The following is a 20,448-nucleotide window of genomic DNA, read 5'->3' on the forward strand; positions in this document are numbered from 1 at the left end:
TAAACAACATGTTTATAAATATAACACACATTACATGTAAACATTTCTTTATAAACTTACATTTAAATACAAACACACACACATATATATATACACATACACACACACACACACACAGTGACAAATGCTCAGAAGAAAATTAGGACAAGGCAGCAGTCAAGAGCTTGAGTGACAGCTGCTTTTATTTTGTATTTTGAGACAGGATCTCACTCCATTGTCCAGCCTGCCCCCCTCTCGCCGCCCCCCTGTAGCTGGGACTACAGGTGTGTGCCACCATACGCCGCTAATTTTTTTATTTTGTAGTAAGTTCTCCTATGTTGCACAGGCTGGTCTCCAACTCCTGGGCTCAAGTGCTCCTCCGGCCTTGGCCTCCCTGAGTGCTGGGGTTACAGGTGTAAGCCACTGTGCTCCGCAGGGTGCTTTTAGACAGAGAGGCCAGGAAAGGCTCCTTGGGGAGACCACGGGATGAGAAGGAGCAGGAAGAGCACTGTGGAGCAGCATCCCAGCCGGAGGCCCTGAGCCGGGAAAGTGCTCCACTCATGGGAGGCTGGGCTGCAGGGAAGTGAGCCCCAGGGCCACCTGGGGACTTAGGAAACTTTCTAGGTGGGAGCTAGGGAGCACGCAAGATCTGCCAGCCACGGGTAAGGACTCACATTTTGCATATAGACTAGTCTGCCCCGCCTTCAGTTAATGAGAAAGCAGGGGATCAGAGGGAGGAAGGTTCCGCAGGCCTCCGGATACCTTATCCAATGACAAGAATGCAAGGGGAGTATCACCCCCAACGCTGATCAGGCTCGCTCGATCTGGCCTCTTGTTGGTCTTTTATTCGAGTCATTGAAACCATATGAAACTGCCACTTTCATAGGTCAGCCCATCATACCAACCAAGATCTTGAAAAGTGGAGGTGAAGTTCGGCAGATAACGGACCTCTGGCTGACTTGCTCTGGGCCCCGGCGTGGCCGGTAGGACCTGCATATCTGCCCGCCAGCCCGCACTGGAGTGGCAGGGTTGTGCCACAGTAGCGCCCAGTGAATCAGGTTGGCAAACTTAAGCATGCATTCACCTAGAGCGAGTGAGTTGTTAGCAAAGCGAGGCCGCGCTCCAGCCCGCACTGTTTCTGATTCCGTGGGACCCGGTGGGCCCCTCAAATCTGCATTTCTAACAAGTTCCCAGGTGTTGCTGACGCTCCCAGTCCGGACTCCCACTTTGCGACCTTACGCACTAGACATTTGCTGCACGGATAAAGGTCAGAGAGCGGCGCCGGACACTCACTTCTCACCCTCCAACGTCAGTCCTCTCGCGCTGGTCCGCCCACCTCGCCCTCGCACGGCCTCCAGGCTCCAGGTGGTTCCCCTCCCCAAGCTCCGCCAGGGAGGCGCCGGCCCCGGGATCCCCACTCCGCCCAGAGAGGGGCGCGCTGCCCCCGGGGGTGGAGGAGCACGGGGAGAAGCCCTCTGCCGCAGCCACGGGTGTAGGTGCAGGGCCCAGGTGCCGGAAGATTCCTTCCCCGGACGCTCGCCGCCGGCCCAGTTGGGGCTCTGAGCAGGCGGGGCGGGGCGGGGGCGGTGCTCCAGTGGGCGCGGCGGAGCCAGCCGTGGCGGGGGCGCGGCGCACCTTGCTGCCGGCGCCCCCGCCCCGCGCTGCCGCCAGCCCCTCCCCTCGCTCCCGGCGCCCCCGCCCGCCAGAGACGGTTCCAGCCCCTTCCGTCCGCCCAGCTCCGCTGCTGTCCTCCGCCGGCCCGCGTGGGAGGACGATGGGTCAGCGCGGAAAAAGTGAATGAGGGCGGCAGCGGTGGCGGCGGCAGCCAGCGCCTGACTCGGCGGGCCCCGAGCACCGCCCGCACCCCGGCCCCCGGCACCATGGACGCGCCACGCGCCTCGGCGGCCAAGCCCCCGACTGGGTAAGCGGCCCCGCGGTCGGGCGGGGTGGAGCGGAGGCTTCCCTGGGCTCGGACGCCCGCGTCCGCACCGCGCGCTCCTGGGCAGGGCTCCCCCTCTGCTGCCCCAGCGGGTGCTGGTGGTAGTGGTGGAGCAGGTGGTGCGGTGCTGGTGTTGGGTGCTGGTGTTGGGTGGTGGTGCGTGCTGTGTACTTTGGGCGCCCGGGTCGTTGCCCAGGTAACTGTGTCGGGCAGGGGCCGGAGCGCACTTTTCGCGCCGGGTGGTTTGTTTGCAAGCGTCCTTGTGGGGGTCCCCGCCAGCACAGCCCCCACTCAGCTCCGCGCTTTCCTCAGGCTCCCCAAGTGTTTGCCGCAGGGGTGGAGCGGGGAGCGAGAGGACGCCCGGCCTTTGACTCTGGCCTCGTCCCTGCGGGCTTGCCCCTGGCCGGTTCCCGTCAAATCTTCCCTCTCCCGGCCGCGGCGGCAGCCCTAGAGTCGGCTCTCCCGGCAGCGTGGAGGGGAGGGCTCCTCGGCTTCGCAGCCGCCCGGGCCCCCCGTTCTCTGGAGGTGTTCGGATTGCCCGGAGGGTTTCATGGCAGCAGCTCTCTTTCCCTGCCTTTATTCCAGGGTCTCCCCTGGCAGTGGAAGGAGCGTCCTGGTGGGACCAGGCCTGAGGCGCAGACATCCGTAGCGGACCCGCGAGTCTGGGGGCCCATCCCTGTCTTCGCGATTCGGCTTCTGCCCAAACCTCTCCCGATTTCTGTTTACCATCCCCACACCTTGCGTGCAGGGATTACACGTCACATTCGGGATTTGACTCGCAGAAAGAGTAATTTCCTTCATACAGGACGAGTAGCCCTGCCCGAGCCAGGTGCGCCGTGCCCATCCCAGCCAGCGGCGCAGGCTGGGCCGCGGGGTAGCGCGCAGTCCCGGCGGACTTTGTAGTTTTCAGCGCGGCGCTCTGGGGACCTTCGACCTCGCTCGCTCGCTCGCCTGGAGCAAATGTGTATGAGTCTTGCAAATGGAATGAAGGTTGGGGTGAGCCCTGCACCTGCTTACCGAATGGGCCTACTTTCTGCTATGGCAACTGGACTTGAAGGAGGCAGCTTTGGGGACAACAAATCTTTTTTTCTGTTACTGTTGTGTCCCACTGACTCACCCTGCCCATGTGTCCATAGGCGGGCGTGTTGCCCAAGTGTGTAAAAGACTTTCAGTCGGGCTCTTTTTAAAATTTTAAAGTTTTAATGCCAGGAAAAAGTGAGCCAGGTTAGCAAATCAAATAATCCTGAAGCTGAGGAATGTTAAAAAGAAGTTTTCTTTCTCTCTCTCTCTCTCTTTTTTTTGCAGTGCACTTACTGGTGGTTATATAATTCTCTTTGAACAAACAAATTCCCCAGAAAGAAAATAAATGTGGGAAATCCTTTTTCATGGTAATAGGCATCCCAAAATAACAGGGAAATGTGAAACAGAGGTATCTTTAAATCTGTGGCTTTCATAGCCTATTAAATGAGCCTATTTAAGGACACTGAGTTATTTTGTCACTATCACCTTATAAATAAATATGAAGACAGAGAGAACATTTAAAAGGCCGGCAAAACTGTATCCAAAGAGTATCTGTAAGATCCTTGAAGAGAGTCTAATGATAGAAGTGAAAGGACGTACCCTAAGATTGTGGCACCCTTTTCAGCCTGGTACGATGCAGCAAGAGGTAGGCGAGGGCTGGCCTTCTCAGTGCTTCCCAGAACTCTGATTGGCCTTCATATTTGAATGGCAAAGGAAAACTAAGGATTTTTGCTATGGAGAACATGAAATTATTATTCCTGATGCATTCAGTTCTTTCCCTCTCTCATATCCAGTGTCTAATTTACTTGTCCGAACATCTTTGTCCAAGAAATGTAGACATATTTTTAACTTCTATTGTTCTCCATTACTTTGTCATTTGTTAATACTTTCAGTGAAGAAGCATCAAGAAAATATTAATATTCTTATATTTTTTTCAGACAAGAATTACGTGTTTAATAAGCAATTTTGTGTTCAAATCTGAGGAGATAAATGGTGTTAGGTCTTTGAATATTTTGTATAATTTAGGTGTATGCTTGCTAATTATAAAGGTTAGATATTGCTGTGAAATTTCTGGCTTTAGTACGTTATTGGTGGCAGGCAGATTCTGTTGGCTCTTCACTGAGATTACTCCTCTGTTCCCTGAGATTAAGGCAGTGTTTGCAGTGTTCTTGAGGGAAATTTGTTTTCCATCTGATTCTGCAACCGTTTATTATAAAATCAAACTTTTAGTAAGCCACTGTCTTCCCACATGATAACAAACGGATGTGGTGAAGCTGTTGCTGTTGCTGAAACTACCACTCCTCCTTGTGTTGTTTAGAAACAAGCTAGACTGGGTGCAGTGAATTAACGAGATTTCACCCTGTGGCCTACAAACGCTCTTCTAGAGGATTACTGAAGGGAGATATGTTGGTGAATGTAAACTCACTGACTCTATGTCTGGCTAAATTATTAATAGGTAGTTATTAGTTATCTTTGTGAAAAACACAAATACACGTTTTCACTTGGATTGAAATTGTATGTTTTTTACTAGGAATTTCATTAAAACAGTGATGTATGACTTCCTTGACTCCTGGGGAAAGTGTTCTTTTAGGAAAGAGGCTGTGTGCAAAAACTAGCAAGTCAGACTTGATGTGGCTTTTAGGGAGTTTTAGAGCTCAGCTGAAGTATAAGAATTGACAATACTCAGAACACAAATAAAGGCAAATTGCCTTTTGGTGAGGTTTTGAAGTACATTTAACTCCATACTTTATCTGTGTACTTTGCATTTGTCTGAATATTTATGGGAGCCATCCCAGTAGTCGGCTGTTACAGAACACAGGGCTAAATTTCCCATTGGACCCTCTATTAATAAAGGACAGAAGAAGGCTTGCTGTTTGGCAGGACCATGCTTAATTTTTTTTTCCTATGGAGGAAAGACATGTTTCTGTAGAATACAATAATCTCCAATGACGTGAAATGTCAAAACAGCTGGTGCGTTTGATCAATAGCTGTATTCAAGCAGTTTGCTCATGTAAAAATCAGTGGAAGTTTTGCTCATCAGTTTCGTCAAAATGTGGACCTCATGTAAACATAGTTGTTATTCATTTCTTTGCATAAATTTATATTTATTTAATCAAGTTATTAGAACCAGAAGAAATTTTAAAAAATTAATCGAAGTGGGTAACTTGAGCTACTCTAGTCCTGTCGGTGCCACACATAGTATTAAGTGTAGAAGGCCTGTGACTCTTGATAGTGACATGGGGCAGCCACAGTGACATTTTGTATTAAACCCTCATAAGCACGCAGATATTAAGGAAATATTAACTCTACACCATAATAGGAAGCTTAGGTTTCTAGGCTTTTGGCTAACATGTTAGAGAAAGTGTTTACATTCTTTCAAATGAGAGCATGTATAATGAACTGTTACGTAAAACTTTTCCTGTTAGATTTGAGCAATATTTTTAAAAGATACTACTTTTGAGCTACTCTTTATTTTGGCAATTCATTTAAGAAAGTAAAAGTTAAGGATTGCTTGATGTAATGTGGAGAGTAGGCCTAGGAATTTTAATGTGTTGTAATTAAAATATTTACTAATAAATTAGAAGAGTTGGACATTTCTGTGTTGCAATATCACATAGTCTCAGAGCATTTTTATTATTTCTCAGTGGTTCTATAAAGGGGATAGAACTGAAGTATGATTAAAATTTGTTACAAAGGTATTTGTTAAGTGTTGCGTCTCCCCTGCCCCCAGGAACTTTTGCCTGCAGTCCCTCCTGTGTTTTCTCGTGACCTCCAGTGCACAGGTGGAGTGGATTATTATTGGGTGGGACCTCGACCCAGGCAGAGCGACAGCCCCCACGTATATGCAGGCCTGGATTCTGTGGACTTCTTAATTTGGGATCCAGGGAATGAAGTCATAATCTGTGTTCACGCAAGTGCTCCCGTAATTATTAAGAAAACAATGATTATAGGATGCAGCTATACACCATAATAAGTAGTTTAGGTTTCTAGGCCTTTTGTGCTTTGTTATAAATTTATGATTAAATTTGATTTTGTAATTGATCTACAGTTTTGAAAAGTGAGCATAAATATTTGATACCAAAGTAGTATTAATATTTAGATCAAGGACATACAAATCTGAAATATGCTAACACTTGGTTCTGATTTAGACTTGAACTTTGTAAATATACTAACAGAGAGTTCCTGTATTTATTTATTTTTTTGGTGGGGGGACATAATCTCACCATGTCACCCAGGCTAGAGTGCAATGGTGCGATCTCAGCTCACTGCAGCCTCCGCCTCCTGGGTTCAAGCGATTCTCCTGCCTTAGCCTCTGGAGTAGCTGGGATTACAGGTACGCGCCACCACACCCAGCTAGTTTTTGTATTTTTTTTTTTTAATAGAGACGGGGTTTCACCATGTTGGCCAGGCTGGTCTTGAACTCCTGACCTCGTGATCCGCCCGCCTCAGTCTCTCAAAGTGCTAGGATTACAGATGTAAGCCACTGCAGCCGGCTGAGGTCCTGTATTTATCATATGGTGTTTTCTTACATTCCTTCATTCTCTTTCCATCACATTTAATTATGAAGGTTTTATGTGTTAGTTAATTTTAATTATGTGTTTTTTTTTCAGTTACCTTATACTATAGCTGAAAAACAGTTGATATTTCATGACCCACTGAAAGCTTTTACATATCTTCATCTTTGTACTTTTTCTTTATTTAAAATACTGTACTTGATATTGGTTTATATTACTACATAGAGATGATAATATGCCTTTTTATACTTTTATGATTTTCATTTATTTGAGTTGTAAATTTTAGTTTCCACCTCACCCATTTATACTTTGCTTTCTCGCTGCCACCTTGTCACTTCAGTGTTTCTGGATTTTTCAAGGCCACTCCCTGGCTTTCTGCCCCTGAATTGATGGGTAACCTATGTCACTTTTCTTTCAGGGTTCCATAATTCCTTATTTTTCATCTGTCTCTTCCTGGAATAGAATTAAAACTTTTTTGCCTCATGTATACTTTATATGATTTTAGTTGCTTCTTGCAAAGGTAAGGATGGTCAATACTTTCAAGACCTAGTGCTATTTATTCTAGACTAGAGTTTGCTGTCTCCTCTGGTGCGACAATAGACAATGGATCTCCAACAGTGTGTGTATTTCCTGATGCCTGTCTCAGGGCCATGCCTGTGCTTCTGAGCCAGGCCTTCCAGAGAAGGATGGCTTTCCCCAGCTGGGAGAAACTGTGTGGCCTCTTGGGGTGTTAGCACACTTCCCTCTGCTCTCCTCATCAGGTGGTGAGCTGCTTCCTGCCAGGGCCTTGTCTTCTACAGGCCAAGTCCAATTACAGTAATCCCCCAGCTAAAAACATTTCTATTAAAAAAGAAAAAAAGCTTTTTAAGCAACTACCAGAGTATAGTTTTCTTGGATACATTTGATTAGACAGATTCCCAGACCACAAATACTTCTGTACAAATACTTTTGTAGATCCAGTTCCCACCTGCACCACACCAAGTGATACCTGTAAAAAGGGCATCAGTTGATTTAGAGAAACTAATAAAGTCCTTATCCCTTAAAAAAAAAAAATACAAAAACTGGCTGGGCATGGTGGCACGTGCCTGTAATCGCAGCTACTTGGGAGGCTGAGGCAGGAGAATCGCTTGAACCCGGGAGGCAGAGGTTACAGTGAGCTGAGATTGTGCCACTGCACTCCACCTGATGACAGAAAGAGGCTCTGTCTCAAAAAAAAAATAAATAAATAAAAAAATAAACCAAACCAAGCAAAACAAAAACAACCCTCCAAAGATAAACCAGGTAAGTCAGGCGTCCTGGCTGGTCGATCCCATCTCTTGGTCTCCCAGATGCTCCTCTAGCATTCACTGCCCAAGAACCTGAATCCTCATGGGGAGCCATTGCCTTAGAGATGCTCCCACCTCTCTCCAGACAGCGGCTGGCGAGGGCCAGACAGGGCATCCTTCCCTGATTCAGAATGCCCTCTGCTTATTTGTTAATCCTATTGACTTTCTTCTGTCAAAGGCAGACAGCAGGAGGATTAGTGGAAATAAAATTGTCTCAGGAACAAGAAGCTTTGGACCCTGGTGCCAGTTGTCGAAGGTGAAATTGCTCCTTCTCCACGCAGCCTGCAGGTCCATCCTGATGGGGCCTCTCCACACTTGCTCAGCCCAGGGCTGTCTGATGATGCTTCTGCCAGGTGCCAGTGTTCTCCACCAGTGCTGCCAGACACAGGTGCTTCTGAACACTTGACTGGTGACTATTGCAACTAGGAGCTGAGTCTTTCACCTTTTAAAATTGTAATCCATTTAAACTTAAATAGCTGTGTGCGGCTAGTGCCAGTGGACAGTGAGGCTCCAGCCTTTGAATTTGCCACTCTTTGTTTGCCACCGCAGCTTCCCAGGCCTCACCCGGGGTCTCAGGCTTTCTTTCTTACCTTGGCCTGGAGAGCCTTCTTGCCCCTTTCTCAGAGTGTTCCCTGCTCATTGTTTAAGCTGCAGCTGGGGCTCCCCCAGGGGGCCTTCTGAGAGTAGCCCTCTCACACCCCACGCCCTCCCCTGTCCAAAAACCTCCTATGGGATTATGATTGTTCCTTTACTTGCCCCTCTGACCCACTGAATTCTGAGCAGCTCCTTGGAGCCAGGACTATTACTTTGTAAGCTTTCGTGTCATCAGTTTGTGGCCTGTGATGCACAGAACAACCCCTGCTTCCCTCTTGCTGGTGGAGGGAGTTAGATAACATGATCTTAAGACTCATGTGAGCTCTAAAATCATATGATTCAGTGTTCCCAGAATATTCTAGAGTCCTCGTTCAAAAAAACTGTTTCTTAAATTGCTGCTTAAATCTTGTTTTTGCCAGCCTGTATGAGAACAGACCGATCAACTGGCGCTAACATATTTGGAACTGATGTGCTTGGACTCAGCTTGCCAGCCATGCAGCCTAGTTCGGTGCAGATTTGGGAGGTGTTAAGAGGTCTTATTTTGAGGAACATAAAGTGGTAGTGGCTTAAAGAGGAGATAATTCTCTCTCCTATCTAAAAGTCCACCTTGGGAGTCCTGGGCTCGTGTTGGGGTGCAGTGTTCCCAGAGACCTGCTGATTTTTATTTGGTGCTTGGCTGTGGCTGGTGTGCAGTCTCCATCTGTTCCAGCCTGGCCTGAGGAGGGGGAGATGCACCCCGTCCTTTCGTGCTCCACCTGCCAGCCATACAAGTCCCTTTGCTCATGTTCCCTTGGCCCAACCATAATCACATGGTCCTTAAAAGGGCAGCTTGGAGGCAGGGGGAACAGAGATCTTAGCCATCGTGATTGCATTTATGACTCATGTGAGGGCTGGGGGAATGTAGGTGTTAAAGTGTGCAGATGGCTATGTGGCTCCTCTTCCCCCGGCCGGGGTCTTGGGAAGGGGTGCCCCTGACAGTTTCTGGTCTTTCTGAAAAACGTCCTTAGTTTGCTGTGACACACACCCATGTCCTGTAGAGCTCTGACCTACAAAGCCCCTGCTTTCCAGACATCTAAGGGGAGGAAGTGACGTTTAGACTGTAATCTTAAAGGCCAGTGGTAAATAAGACTTTGCATCTGCAACACATCAGGGTGCTGACGTCCTTTGCTTTTTATGATGTCTCTGTTCTCCTTGTCCATGCTACAGCCAGCCGCTTCCACTTAATCATAGTGGGCACCATCCTGGAGGAGTAGGGGAAAGAGGATCCCCCAGCCCCAGCCATTAGGGTGGTTGCACCTGGGAAAGTCAGAGCTTCCTGCTGGTTTGGAGGAGGTAGGCAAGTTGGAGAGAGTCCTTGTTAGAATGAGGAGCATTGGCAAAGCGTTGTCTTATAAGTGCTCTGTGTGGCTTAAGGACTCATAGAGTTGGAAGAGGAGAAATACCAAATGGATTAACTTTGTGATTACATGTGGATGGCTTGAGCAGTTAAGTAGCAAACTAAGGCTAAGGAACATAATGGGAAAACCAGCTGTGTGTGTGAGTGTATGTGTGAGTGTGTGTGTGTCTGTCTGTGTGAGAGTGGGCGTGAAGTTGAAGCTAACTTCCAGCACTTGGCAAAGCAGCAGATTACCAAATCAGTTCTGGCAGTTTTCAAACTTAATGGCTTGGGAGTTGTATTTAAAAATAGTCTTGGGTAGGAGTGTTAATGCAGCCGAAGTGTATACTTTTGTTCATGTGGCTAATTTTTTAGTCTCTAAATACAGTTTGGTTGGCTAGAACCCTCTTAATTAAGTGCAAAATCCACTAGTGTTCAATGCACAAACCGTTAGGCTGGAGGGAGACTGATCGACAGCAGCCAGAGTCTAAACATTTGCCATGCGGGGCAGGTCCTTGCCAGGCTTTCCCGTCCACCCACCTGTCCATCTGTCTTGTTGTCTATAGCTACCAGGTAGAATTGGTTTTGAGTGGAACTGAAAACTTTCTTCCTCCTACTCCTGCCTGAACCACTTACTACATTACATGATAGTGGTTATCTGCGCTCTAACAACATCACACGTAGGAACAGTGAATTGCAGATCTCTCCCAAGAGCCAAGCCACCCGATTGGATTTAAAAAGTGTGAATTGGGGTGATGAAGTCTGAATGTTTCTCATGCTGTGACAACCCTCTAAATCTCTATACTTTACCACTTCTCAGAAATATTTGATTGGTTTCAACGGCACAAGCCATAATCAAAGCCTGTGTTCTGAATGCAGTTGATTTGTGAATTTCACAATTAACAGAAAAGTAAGGAAAACTAGTTTGGAAGCTAGACTAAACTGAAAAATATTTCAGTTTGGAATATTTCCTCATTATTTGTCCATTTCTTTTTACTTACCATCATGTTTCACATTTTTAGAATGACAGATTTTTCTAAAGGAGGACACACAAAAATGTTCTTTATAAGGACTTGCCTTATTTCGTCATTAGAACCACTTGCCTGCTGCCATTGTCTAGCTGACAGAGATAGGAGATGGCCAGAGCCTGCTCCTTGTGCATGGGAGGTCTGGCTCTCCCATCAGGGCCTCTGATGTTGGTAGGACAGTGCTGTCCTCTCTGTTTTTTGTTTTTGTTTTTGTTTTGAGATGGAGTCTTGCTCAGGCACCCAGGCTGGAGTGCAGTGGCGTGATCTCGGCTCACTGCAACGTCTACCTCTTAGGTTCAAGCAATTCTCCTGCCTCAGCCTCCTGAGTAGCTGGGATCAGAGGCCTGTGCCATCACGCCTGGCTAATTTTTTTTGTATTTTTAGTAGAAACGGGGTTTCACCATATTGGTCAGGCTGGTCTTGAACTCCTGACTTCAAGTGATCCACCCGCCTTGGCCTCCCAAAGCACTGGGATTACGGGCCTGAGCCACCGCACCCGGCCTGTCCTCTTGGTTTTGTAGGTGAGATTGCCATGTGACTCTGAAGTCTCTTGTCAGTGTCCACGTGCTCATCCTTTGCCACTCTGCTACGCCACGTTGAAGCACGGAACTCATTTCCAAAGCTGCTTTATGAAAGCTACTGCCCTGGCTCCCTGCAGGGTGAAGGAGGATGTTGCTCTGCTCTATTTCTGAAGCCCTGGAGTGTCTCAGCAGCATTTTGCCATGAAAAGCCAGTCTGCCTGCAGACATCCTTATGACTTATTCCTGGTATAGGAGCCTCATGATTACCTGTTTGATTGTGACAGAACTCATGCTTTTCTAGGATGTGCACCTCCTGAGACTCCTAGGTGGGATTTTACTTTTTCAAAGAAACACGTAGTGTGTGATAGGAGAGGACCAAACTCAGCTGTTGTTGAGCACAGAGCAGTTATGAATTAGTGTAAGGAGTCGAATCCAGACTCCCCCTCCTCAAAGCAAGATGTTCTGCCTGATACTAGCTGAAGAATTAATAAACATTGAAAAGCCTTCCCTTTTGTACTGGATGTTGGCCCAGCTCAGTGTCTTGGGCTGATAAATTTAATGAAAACACAGAGCTCTGCTCTGTTCAATAAATGAGCTTCCTTCAAAGTAGAAGCTACACAGAACCCAGACCCACAAATTCGCTAATTGTATTTTCTTTGGGTAACTTTATACAGCCCTTTCTCCAAGCTGCAAGAGCCTCAGTAATGAGCTGGGTGATGCTTTTAGGGCCTCTTCTCAGCAGGTGAGTGGGCCTTGTTGGCCTGGGTGTGCTAGGCAGTATTGGGGCTTCCAGAGGCCAACACCGTCCAGCAGGGATGAGCTGAGCACGGAGAGAAAGTAGCCCTGGTGTGTGGCACTTCTAAGCCGCCTCTAGGTTCATGGTGCCTAGTGTCACTGTGCTCCTGGGGCCCCACTCATCGGCATTAGAGCTCACACCTCAAGACACTCGGGAAGCAAGGGCCATCTTCATTCATCAAGTACAATGTTCCCCCCAACCCCCGCCCCGAGACAGAATCTTGCTGGAGTGCGGTGATGCGATCTCAGCTTACTGCAACCTCCATCTCCTGGGTTCAAGCAATTCTTCTGCCTCAGCCTCCCGAGTAGCTGGCATTACAGGCACGTGTCACCATGGCTGGCTAATTTTTTTTGTATTTTAGTAGAGACGGGGCTCCACCATGTTGGCTGGGCTGGTCTCGAACTCCTGACCTCAAGTGATCCACCTTCCTTGGCCTCCCAAAGTGCTGGGATTACAGGCATGAGCCATCGTGCCCGGCCATGATCGAGTACGGTGTTTTAAGTGCATACGTGGTACCTGGTTTAGGGGCTTTTTAGTGCTGTGAACGAGCCGTGTGTTCTTGGCTCTCCTGGGGCCTATGCAAGCAGAATGTCCCTCAGTCTATTTTTTTTAACTCAGTTTTAGTCACTTTCACAAAAGTAATTTATCCTTCTTATGATGTTTCACTTACCTGTGCAGAATCCTCCTTCTGTTAGAACTGATCGTTCTAAATGACATGCACCAAGTTGGAAGATTATACCTTTTGTCTCTTTATTTTAACTGTTGATCTGTGGAAAATACTGCTTTTTAGATGAAGTATCTAGACGGCAACCTCAGAGGAAAATTATATGTTAGAAATGTTTTCTTGATGTTTACTTTTCATTTTCCGAGTTTAAAATTATACAGTATGCTTACAGTCAGGGATAAGATTGGCCGCAGAGCCTGATGGGAGGTAATGCATGGCTTGTGTTTACACTGGGCTGGCTTTCATGATTTACCCATGTGTCTGGGAAGGGGATGCACTTCATTTGTGTAACATTTTTTACTTAGGGCGGTGTTTTTATAATGCTAAATATTTATTGTCATGAAAAGGTGTTGTTATTTATTTTAAACAAAGAAAGTGACATATAATTGAAACCGATTTTCCACAAGGCTCAGCTCGTGTCCCTCTTTGTTGTGTCACAGTGACATAGGGACCAGCCCTTGTACTACCTAGTGGTGCTGGCATTTGGAGGGGCGGGGGCTGTGCTCTGGGGAGCATGGCTGGTTTGCAGCTCTCTGAGAACTTCTTGGTGAGGGTGTCAACCTACAGAACGTGAGTGGAAGGACAAGGCCCGCACATGCGCCCTCCTCCTGAAAGCTGTGTCACTCTGAGGGACTGTTTAGCCTCCTCATCCCTCATGACTAAGGTGGAGATGACTGGATTGCAGGGTTTTATGAGATGATTAGAGACCAGTAGTAACAGCATCAGTGGAGGGCCTGTCATGGGACAGTTCCTATTTTTTTTTCAATTATTTTTTCATTATAAAATATTGTTATTTTCCCATTATTATTTTTCTGCCGGTATTCCATCATTCTGGACCAAGAACATATAATAGATGTGAAACTGTCCTGACACCTGTTTTTACAAAGACTTGCACTGCCTTTCCAGTAGGAAATATTACTGCTACCATTCTGTTTTCTTATGGTAGAAATGCGGTCGATGCCACCTTGATAGGAAACTAATGATTCTAATGATCAGAAGGGATCTGTTGGTTTAGAACAGAAAAATAACACTATAGGTTGTATTCATAAATTGTTTTTCAGTGGATGTTGTAAACACAGGTTTGCACCAGGACCAGGTGGGTCACACCGATGAGGAAGCCATGGGCTGGACAGGGTGGGTTGGGAACTGCGGGGAGAATGAATGGTGACTCCCGTCCCACTGGAAGAGCTTTGTTAGAAGGCTGGACCCGCCTGTGACCTCTGCCTCACCACTTCTAAATAGAGGTCATTGTGCTTTGCCCTTTGTTTTGCTCTCCTAGCAGTTCTTGGATGTTGTGAGGGCGAGACCACGATTCCTCCGTCATGCAGGTGTGGCTGCCTCTTTCACACCATCACTTTCCAAGCTGACCTTGGTGCTGGTGACAACCTGGGACTGGATTCTGGTCTCCTGACTATTGGACCAGTGAGTGGTTTTTGGGGGAGCACTAGTGTCTGGGGACTTCCCTCTGAACTTCAGGGTGCCGCCAGCATTAGTCCATGATAGTGGACTTTACCCATTAAAAATAATATAAAAAGAAATGTCTGAGTTTAGTGTTGGTGTGCATGCAGTCAGCAGCCTGTCCCATATGTTCTGTCGGTGGCTCTGCAGACCATTCAGAGAAAAATAACAACATCATCTGACCACCTTTAGAAATGATGTTTGGATATTAGATAAAATCCTCAGCCAGTCTGTAGACCCACTGGGAAAAGTATAAGGAAAGGATCCATACAGAACAGATCAGAATACATTTGTTCCTTCCCTGTTTGGAGTTGTATCAGCAGATAAGCTGAATTTTGATACATGTCTGTGTTTGTCACATGTAACATCTAAGAGCTTGGTAAAAATCCCTCTCCCAGGCACATTAACTTATATAAATAAATAGGTGCTCATGAACACCAGTTGCTTTGACACACTTCCTTGTGGAATGAGTATGTTTTTGCTAGGGGAAAGTAATGACAAGTGATGCCTGTTTCTGTGGCTCCCTCCATCCGGGAGGGCTGGGGATGCCACCCCGTCACCTCTCACCTCCAGTGGAGCCGTCTCTGCATGCATGGTCAAGTCAGGTGCGCACAGAGACGGGATTGCTGGTTTTGTATTTTTGTTTGTTTGTAGAGATGGGTTTTGCTGGTTTTGAACTCCGGAGTCAGGCAATCTGGCCGCCTTGGCCTCCCAGAGGGCTGGGATTACAGATGTGAACCACCACGCCCGGCCCGGGATTGCCGGTTCTGGATGGTGGGCTTTCCTGTCCACATTCGATTAGGTTTTGTGTCCCCAGATTTTATAAAAGGGTATAAAGCATTTGTGTCTATCTCTGCATCCGAATGTAAAAGCATAAATGTGAAATTATGATCTATTGTGTTAACTTTGTCATGAGGCTTGGGGAAACATCAATGTATTGTATTTTAAAACATTCTAATTTGTGAAGTACAGGTTTCTATTGCAGTGATAAAACAGTAGCTTGTTTCTGAGCCGGCAGCCCTGTGAGTGGGGTATTGTTGTCATAGTTTCAGCATTACGTTGGGAAGACTGAGCTGGTGATTTAGCACATGCCAAAAACTGAGTCACCACAGCCGTTTAGTTGGGGGTGAGGGGTGAGGCATCTGTAACACTCTCTGATAACAGTACTTGGAACCTTGTATAGCGTCATCTTTTAAAATGGTAATTTATTATCAACGAGTAAAACTGATCTCAGTTAAGTTCCAGTATTTTGAAAACACAATTATTACCAGAATTGTGAATTATTATTTTTTTCTTAGAAACAGGGTCTTGCTGCATTGACCAGGCCAGTCTTGATCTCCTGGCCTCAAGCAATCCTCCCTGTCTTGGTTCCCCAAAGTGTTGGGATTACAGGCCTGAGCGACCACACCCAGCCCAGAATTGTGAATTTTTTTTTTTTTTTTGAGATGGAGTTTCGCTCTTGTTGCCCAGGATGGAGTGCAATGGCGCGATATTGGCTCACCTCAACCTCTGCCTCCCAGGTTCAAGTGATTCTCCTGCCTCAGCCTCCTGAGTAGCTGGGATTACAGGCATGCACCACCACACCTGGCTAATTTTGTATTTTTAGTAGACAGGGTTTCTCCATGTTGGCTAGGTTGGTCTTGAACTCCCGACCTCAGGTGATCCACCTACCTTGGCCTTCCAAAGTGCTAGGATTACAGGTGTGAGCAACCGCGCCCAGTCCAGAATTGTGAATCTTTAGGAAAAAAATTAATGGTTTTATCAATTTACTTTAGCGGTAGAATTTCTTATAAAACTTAACTGCTAGGAAATGATGGTATCATTGCTTTATTTATGTGACCCCTTCCAAATTTATTATGTTGGGAGTGAGGCCAGGCCTTTGCCCTTGTTAGCCCAGCAGTCTTCACCTATTTTGTAAGCACCTCCTAGGATGGGGCCAGGCTGCGGAGACATGCAGCTCAGTGGCTGCCCTCGGGGAGGGCCACGGCACTGAAGACCCATCAGAGCCAACCAAGGGAGAGGCCCCTGGCTCTGACTGTTCAAGGAGCTGTGCCTCTTTGAAGCTGGGAGAGGCAAAGCTACCAGGTTTTGAGCTGGAGGTTGAAAACTAGATAAAATGTGGCTGGGCAGAGAGGCAGGCGTGTACTGACCACCAGGAATGGAAGCCCAAGGATGAAGGAATGCACAGGGGTTCCCAGCACAGTGGGACCCACAGAGTGGAGGAACCTGCAGTCCACTGGAGGGGACACTGAAGACGGCAGATGGCTTAGATGCCTGAATCTGCGCCGGAATCTGTGGCTTGGAACCACGTAGCGGTGGGCAGGCAATGTGGGGGTTTGGATTTTCTCTGGAAGAGCTAGGGGATTGGTCGGACGCCTTAAGCAGAGGAGCAGCTTGCTTGCAGATGAAGGTTGTTCTTCGAATATTAGACCGACACCCAGGTGTGAGGGAAGCCCCGGAGGAAAGAAGAGAGGGTGGGGCTCGGCACTGATGGCTGGTAGGACACCGCCCAGGCCTGAGAGACAAGGGCTTGGCCTTGCCACCCACAGTACAGCTGTGAAGGAAGGGGCAGTGCTGCTGTGTTGTGAGCTCCACGCTGAGGTACAGGTGATGGGGGCCCAGGCAGTTCCCCATCACAGAGCTGAGAGCACGGGCTGTGAGGCTCCTGCCCAGATAGGAAGGAGGTGCTGGGTGCGGTAGTTGAAGTTCCCTTACTTACTTTTCTCTGGCGTATTAGTGCTGAGGGTGCTGCCTGCCCAGAAGAGGATAAAGGGTGAGCGTCCTCCAGAGGCTCCAGTCTCAGAGAGGAGACAGATCTGCCAGGGAGCCCCAGAGGAGGGGAGGGTAGCCCAGGGCAGCACTGGAGGGAGCAGGGGAGGGCCCGCTTCAGAGCAGCAGCCTGCGCAGTGGGTGGTGCATGTATCCCACCGCACTCACTCCTCATCTCAGCATGCCGGGTGAGGGTGCTCTTCCCATTTTAACAGTGAGGCACGTGAGACACGAGATAGCAACATGGTGACCAAGGGTAGCCGATGGAGCGGTTAACCCCACATCTAGACCCCAGTCACACAGCCCGGTGCACACTCCTAACCCAGTCACATGCACCTCAGATATCCCTGGAAAAGATCCCAGGGGCCCTGATGACAGTTGTGAGTCTGAGCTAGAAGTGGGGAGGGGGTGGGAAGGGTTTTTCAGGATCTGTGAATGGCAGGAACGAGTCAGGTTCTTGGGAGGGTGTGGGTATCCCAAGAGGAAGTGAGTGCGGTGGCAGGCTCTGTCCTTGGTCCTCGCAGGTGGACTGGCAGTTATCACTTCCTCTCCAGAGCTCCCTAGGGAAGGCATTCTCTCAGTTTACCCACGAGTACAATGAGCCCCAGACCGTGTTCCTGCATCACTTGGGCAGTGTTGACAGGATGCAGACCCAGGCCTGTAGGAGCAGGCAGCTCCTTCTAACATACCACATGGCTCCTTCTAACACACCACGTGGCTCTTCTAACACAACACGTGACACTCTGGGTAAGAAGGGTCCAGACCCAGGCCAGGTATGAGAGCATTCCACGCTTTAATAACCTCTGTTTTGGCCAGGCGTGGTGGCTCACGCCTGTAATCCCAGCACTTCGGGAGGCTAAGGCAGGCAGATCACCTGAGGTCAGGAGTTTGAGACCAGCCTGGCCAACATGGTGAAACCCCATCTCTACTAAAAATATAAAAATTAGCTGAGCGTGGTGGTGGGTGCCTGTAATCCCAGCTACTCGGGAGGCTGAGGCATGAGAATTGCTTGAACCCAGGGACGGAGGTTGCAGTGAGCCGAGATCGCACCTCTGCACTCCAGCCTGGGCGAGACAGAGTGAGACTCTGTCTCAAAAAAACAAAACAAAACAGAAAAGCAAACCTCAGTTTTGATTCTGAAATATAAGGCAAGCATGAGCACATGTAATAGGGAAGTAAGGAAAGCACAGCGGCAGTAGACTGGGTCGTGGGGGTCAGAGATGCATGGCCTGTTTGCAGGGCCTTGAGGCCAGTGCTAGTCCAGGAGTGGTCCGTGGACTGGTCTGCAGTAAGATGAGTGCGCCACTAAGAGTGAGCATCCGCAGACTTTCATAGCAGCTTGACGTTGTTGCGATATTTAAGTGCATGGTCATTGATGATGCCTCAGGTAGGGTACAAGTAGATGTCTTGTGGAGTCATGGGTCACCTGTGGCATGGAGAGCTTTTCCTGTATTATGTTCCTCATCCCCCTGGTAGACCTGTACATAAGTGCCATTACTGTCACTTTCTTGAAGAGAAGGATGCTGAGTCTCAGAGAGGTTGAGCAGCTTGCTCAGGATGACAGCCCACCCCTATAGCCATGAAGCCTTACAGCAGCCTCTCCCTTGGCACCATTTCAGCTCTTCATGTTTCGTTGTTCTCAGAGCAGGACTGCCAACCTCTTCCTGGGCCCAGGGCTGCAGCACCCATCCTCCCTAGAGAGCACCAACTGGGTTTGGAGTGCCAGCATGCTATGGGTCAGTCCCCCTGGAGCCTGGACTCATATGCTAGGGATTATTAACCATTCAGTCCCTTTGAAACTTGTGACTTTAGGGAAGAAAGAGAGACAGATAGGAGAAGATAGGTAAAATCTGGATGTCTGTAGTCTCCATTGATTTACCTTCTTTTCTATTCTAGCAATATCGAAGCAAAGGATTTGCACAAGTTCTTTGGAATATAATACTTTCTAAACAGTCAGTGCTGCACCTCCTGGGCAGACAGGCAGTGGACACTGCTGTGTGTGACTGTCACTGGCTCATGCATTCGTTAGTGTCTTAAGGATGTCCAGCCCTGGAGGAGTGTGTGTGTGTGTATGTGTGCTCATAGACTTGGAAGGTTGTGTGGCTCATCTTTGGGAGGTGTGCTGTGCAGCCTGTCTGGCGTAAGGGCAGAAAGATATGAGGTGCCCACCAGCAACACCTCCCCTTGGCTTTCCTGGCCTATGCCATTCATGGGTGAGGAAAGCTGTTCAGATGTTGCCTCCCTGACTCCACGAAGATTGATTGTGCTGGGGAGAGTCTGGGTGGAGAGTATCTTGGGGTAGAGGAGGAAGAGGAGAGCTGAGATATGAGAAAGGGCTTACGTGCTGGGACAGGTGGATTTGATCTCAGAACTTCGATGTCATCTGTGCTCACACAAAGCCACTGTAGGCTTGTTTACAGTTTTGGATGGTACAGTATCATGTTAGTGGTGCAGTTGTTGTTATTAACTCCTGAGGTAGGATGAGAGTCGTGCAGCATGTGAAGTGACAGGGTCAACAGTGAAAATTTACACATTTGCACCATTTTGCAGCTTTCAGAGTTCCAACATCGGTGTATTCATTTGACGTGACACGCTCATGAGCCTGGTGGGCAAGCATTTCTTTCCCTACTTTTCAAATGGTGAATGGGCCATGAGCTAAGTAAGAGCAATGGAGTGGCCTGCCTTGCTCACATCTGCTTTGTTGCTGGGGTGGGGGATGCCCTGTGGCCCCAGCCCATGTGTTAGGAGGTCAGAGCTCAGAAATGATGGAGAATGTCATTGCAGGAGCATGCACAGGCAGCAAGCTGCACAATTAGCCCTGAATAGCAGGCCACCTCTTAAAGCATGGCCTGATAACAAAGGTGACTGGGTTGAAGCCTGTAGGTGTAGTAGTTACCTATTGCTACAGAGCATATCTCCCTAATCTTATCAGCTTAGCAGTGGGAATGGATTTACTGGGTGGTTCTGATGAGAATTTTAGGTTGTAACTATGCTTAGAGTCATATGCAGTGGCTGGACAGTGGCTCAGTTTTTGCCAACTTTTGTCAGGATGCCTCAGCTCTTTGCTATGTGGCCTCTCCGTATGCCTGAGTGTCCTCACAGCATGGCAGCTGACTTCCTGTAGAGCATGTGATTCAAGAGGGGGTGCAAGGAGCAATTTGCAAGGCCTTTTATGACCTAGCCTTAGAAGTGATAACACTGTCACTGGCTTCATACTTTGTCAGAAGCAAGTAACTAAGTCCAGCCCACACTCGGGAGGGAAATTAGGCCCCATCTTTGGAAGAGATTAGTTTGAAACATTTGTGATCATACTTTGACCTACCATAGGGCAATATGGTCTTGATTGTCTTTTCCCAAAGCAACTCGGTTAAACTCCTAGTGAAGACACATTAAAAACATACATCG

General features: G+C 48.0%; 1 protein-coding gene across 5 annotated transcripts in view; it reads left to right on the forward strand.

The window, feature by feature from the left end:
• Positions 1–1,606: 1,606 nt before the first annotated feature.
• COBL (cordon-bleu WH2 repeat protein) overlaps positions 1,607–20,448 on the forward strand; it is a 308,687-nt gene continuing 289,845 nt past the window's right edge. For 4 of the 5 annotated variants that reach the window (XM_032758029.2, XM_032758028.2, XM_032758030.2 and 1 more), the window contains exon 1: positions 1,624–1,900. In XM_032758029.2, coding sequence (XP_032613920.1) covers positions 1,860–1,900 — 41 coding nt within the window. In that variant the 5' untranslated portion in view covers positions 1,624–1,859. Of the gene's footprint in view, positions 1,901–20,448 lie in introns of all 5 variants that reach the window. The other variant, XM_032758027.2, reaches the window with a different exon arrangement.

Source organism: Hylobates moloch, unplaced genomic scaffold, assembly GCF_009828535.3.
Source record: "Hylobates moloch isolate HMO894 unplaced genomic scaffold, HMol_V3 SCAFFOLD_1, whole genome shotgun sequence".
Lineage (NCBI taxonomy): Eukaryota > Metazoa > Chordata > Mammalia > Primates > Hylobatidae > Hylobates > Hylobates moloch.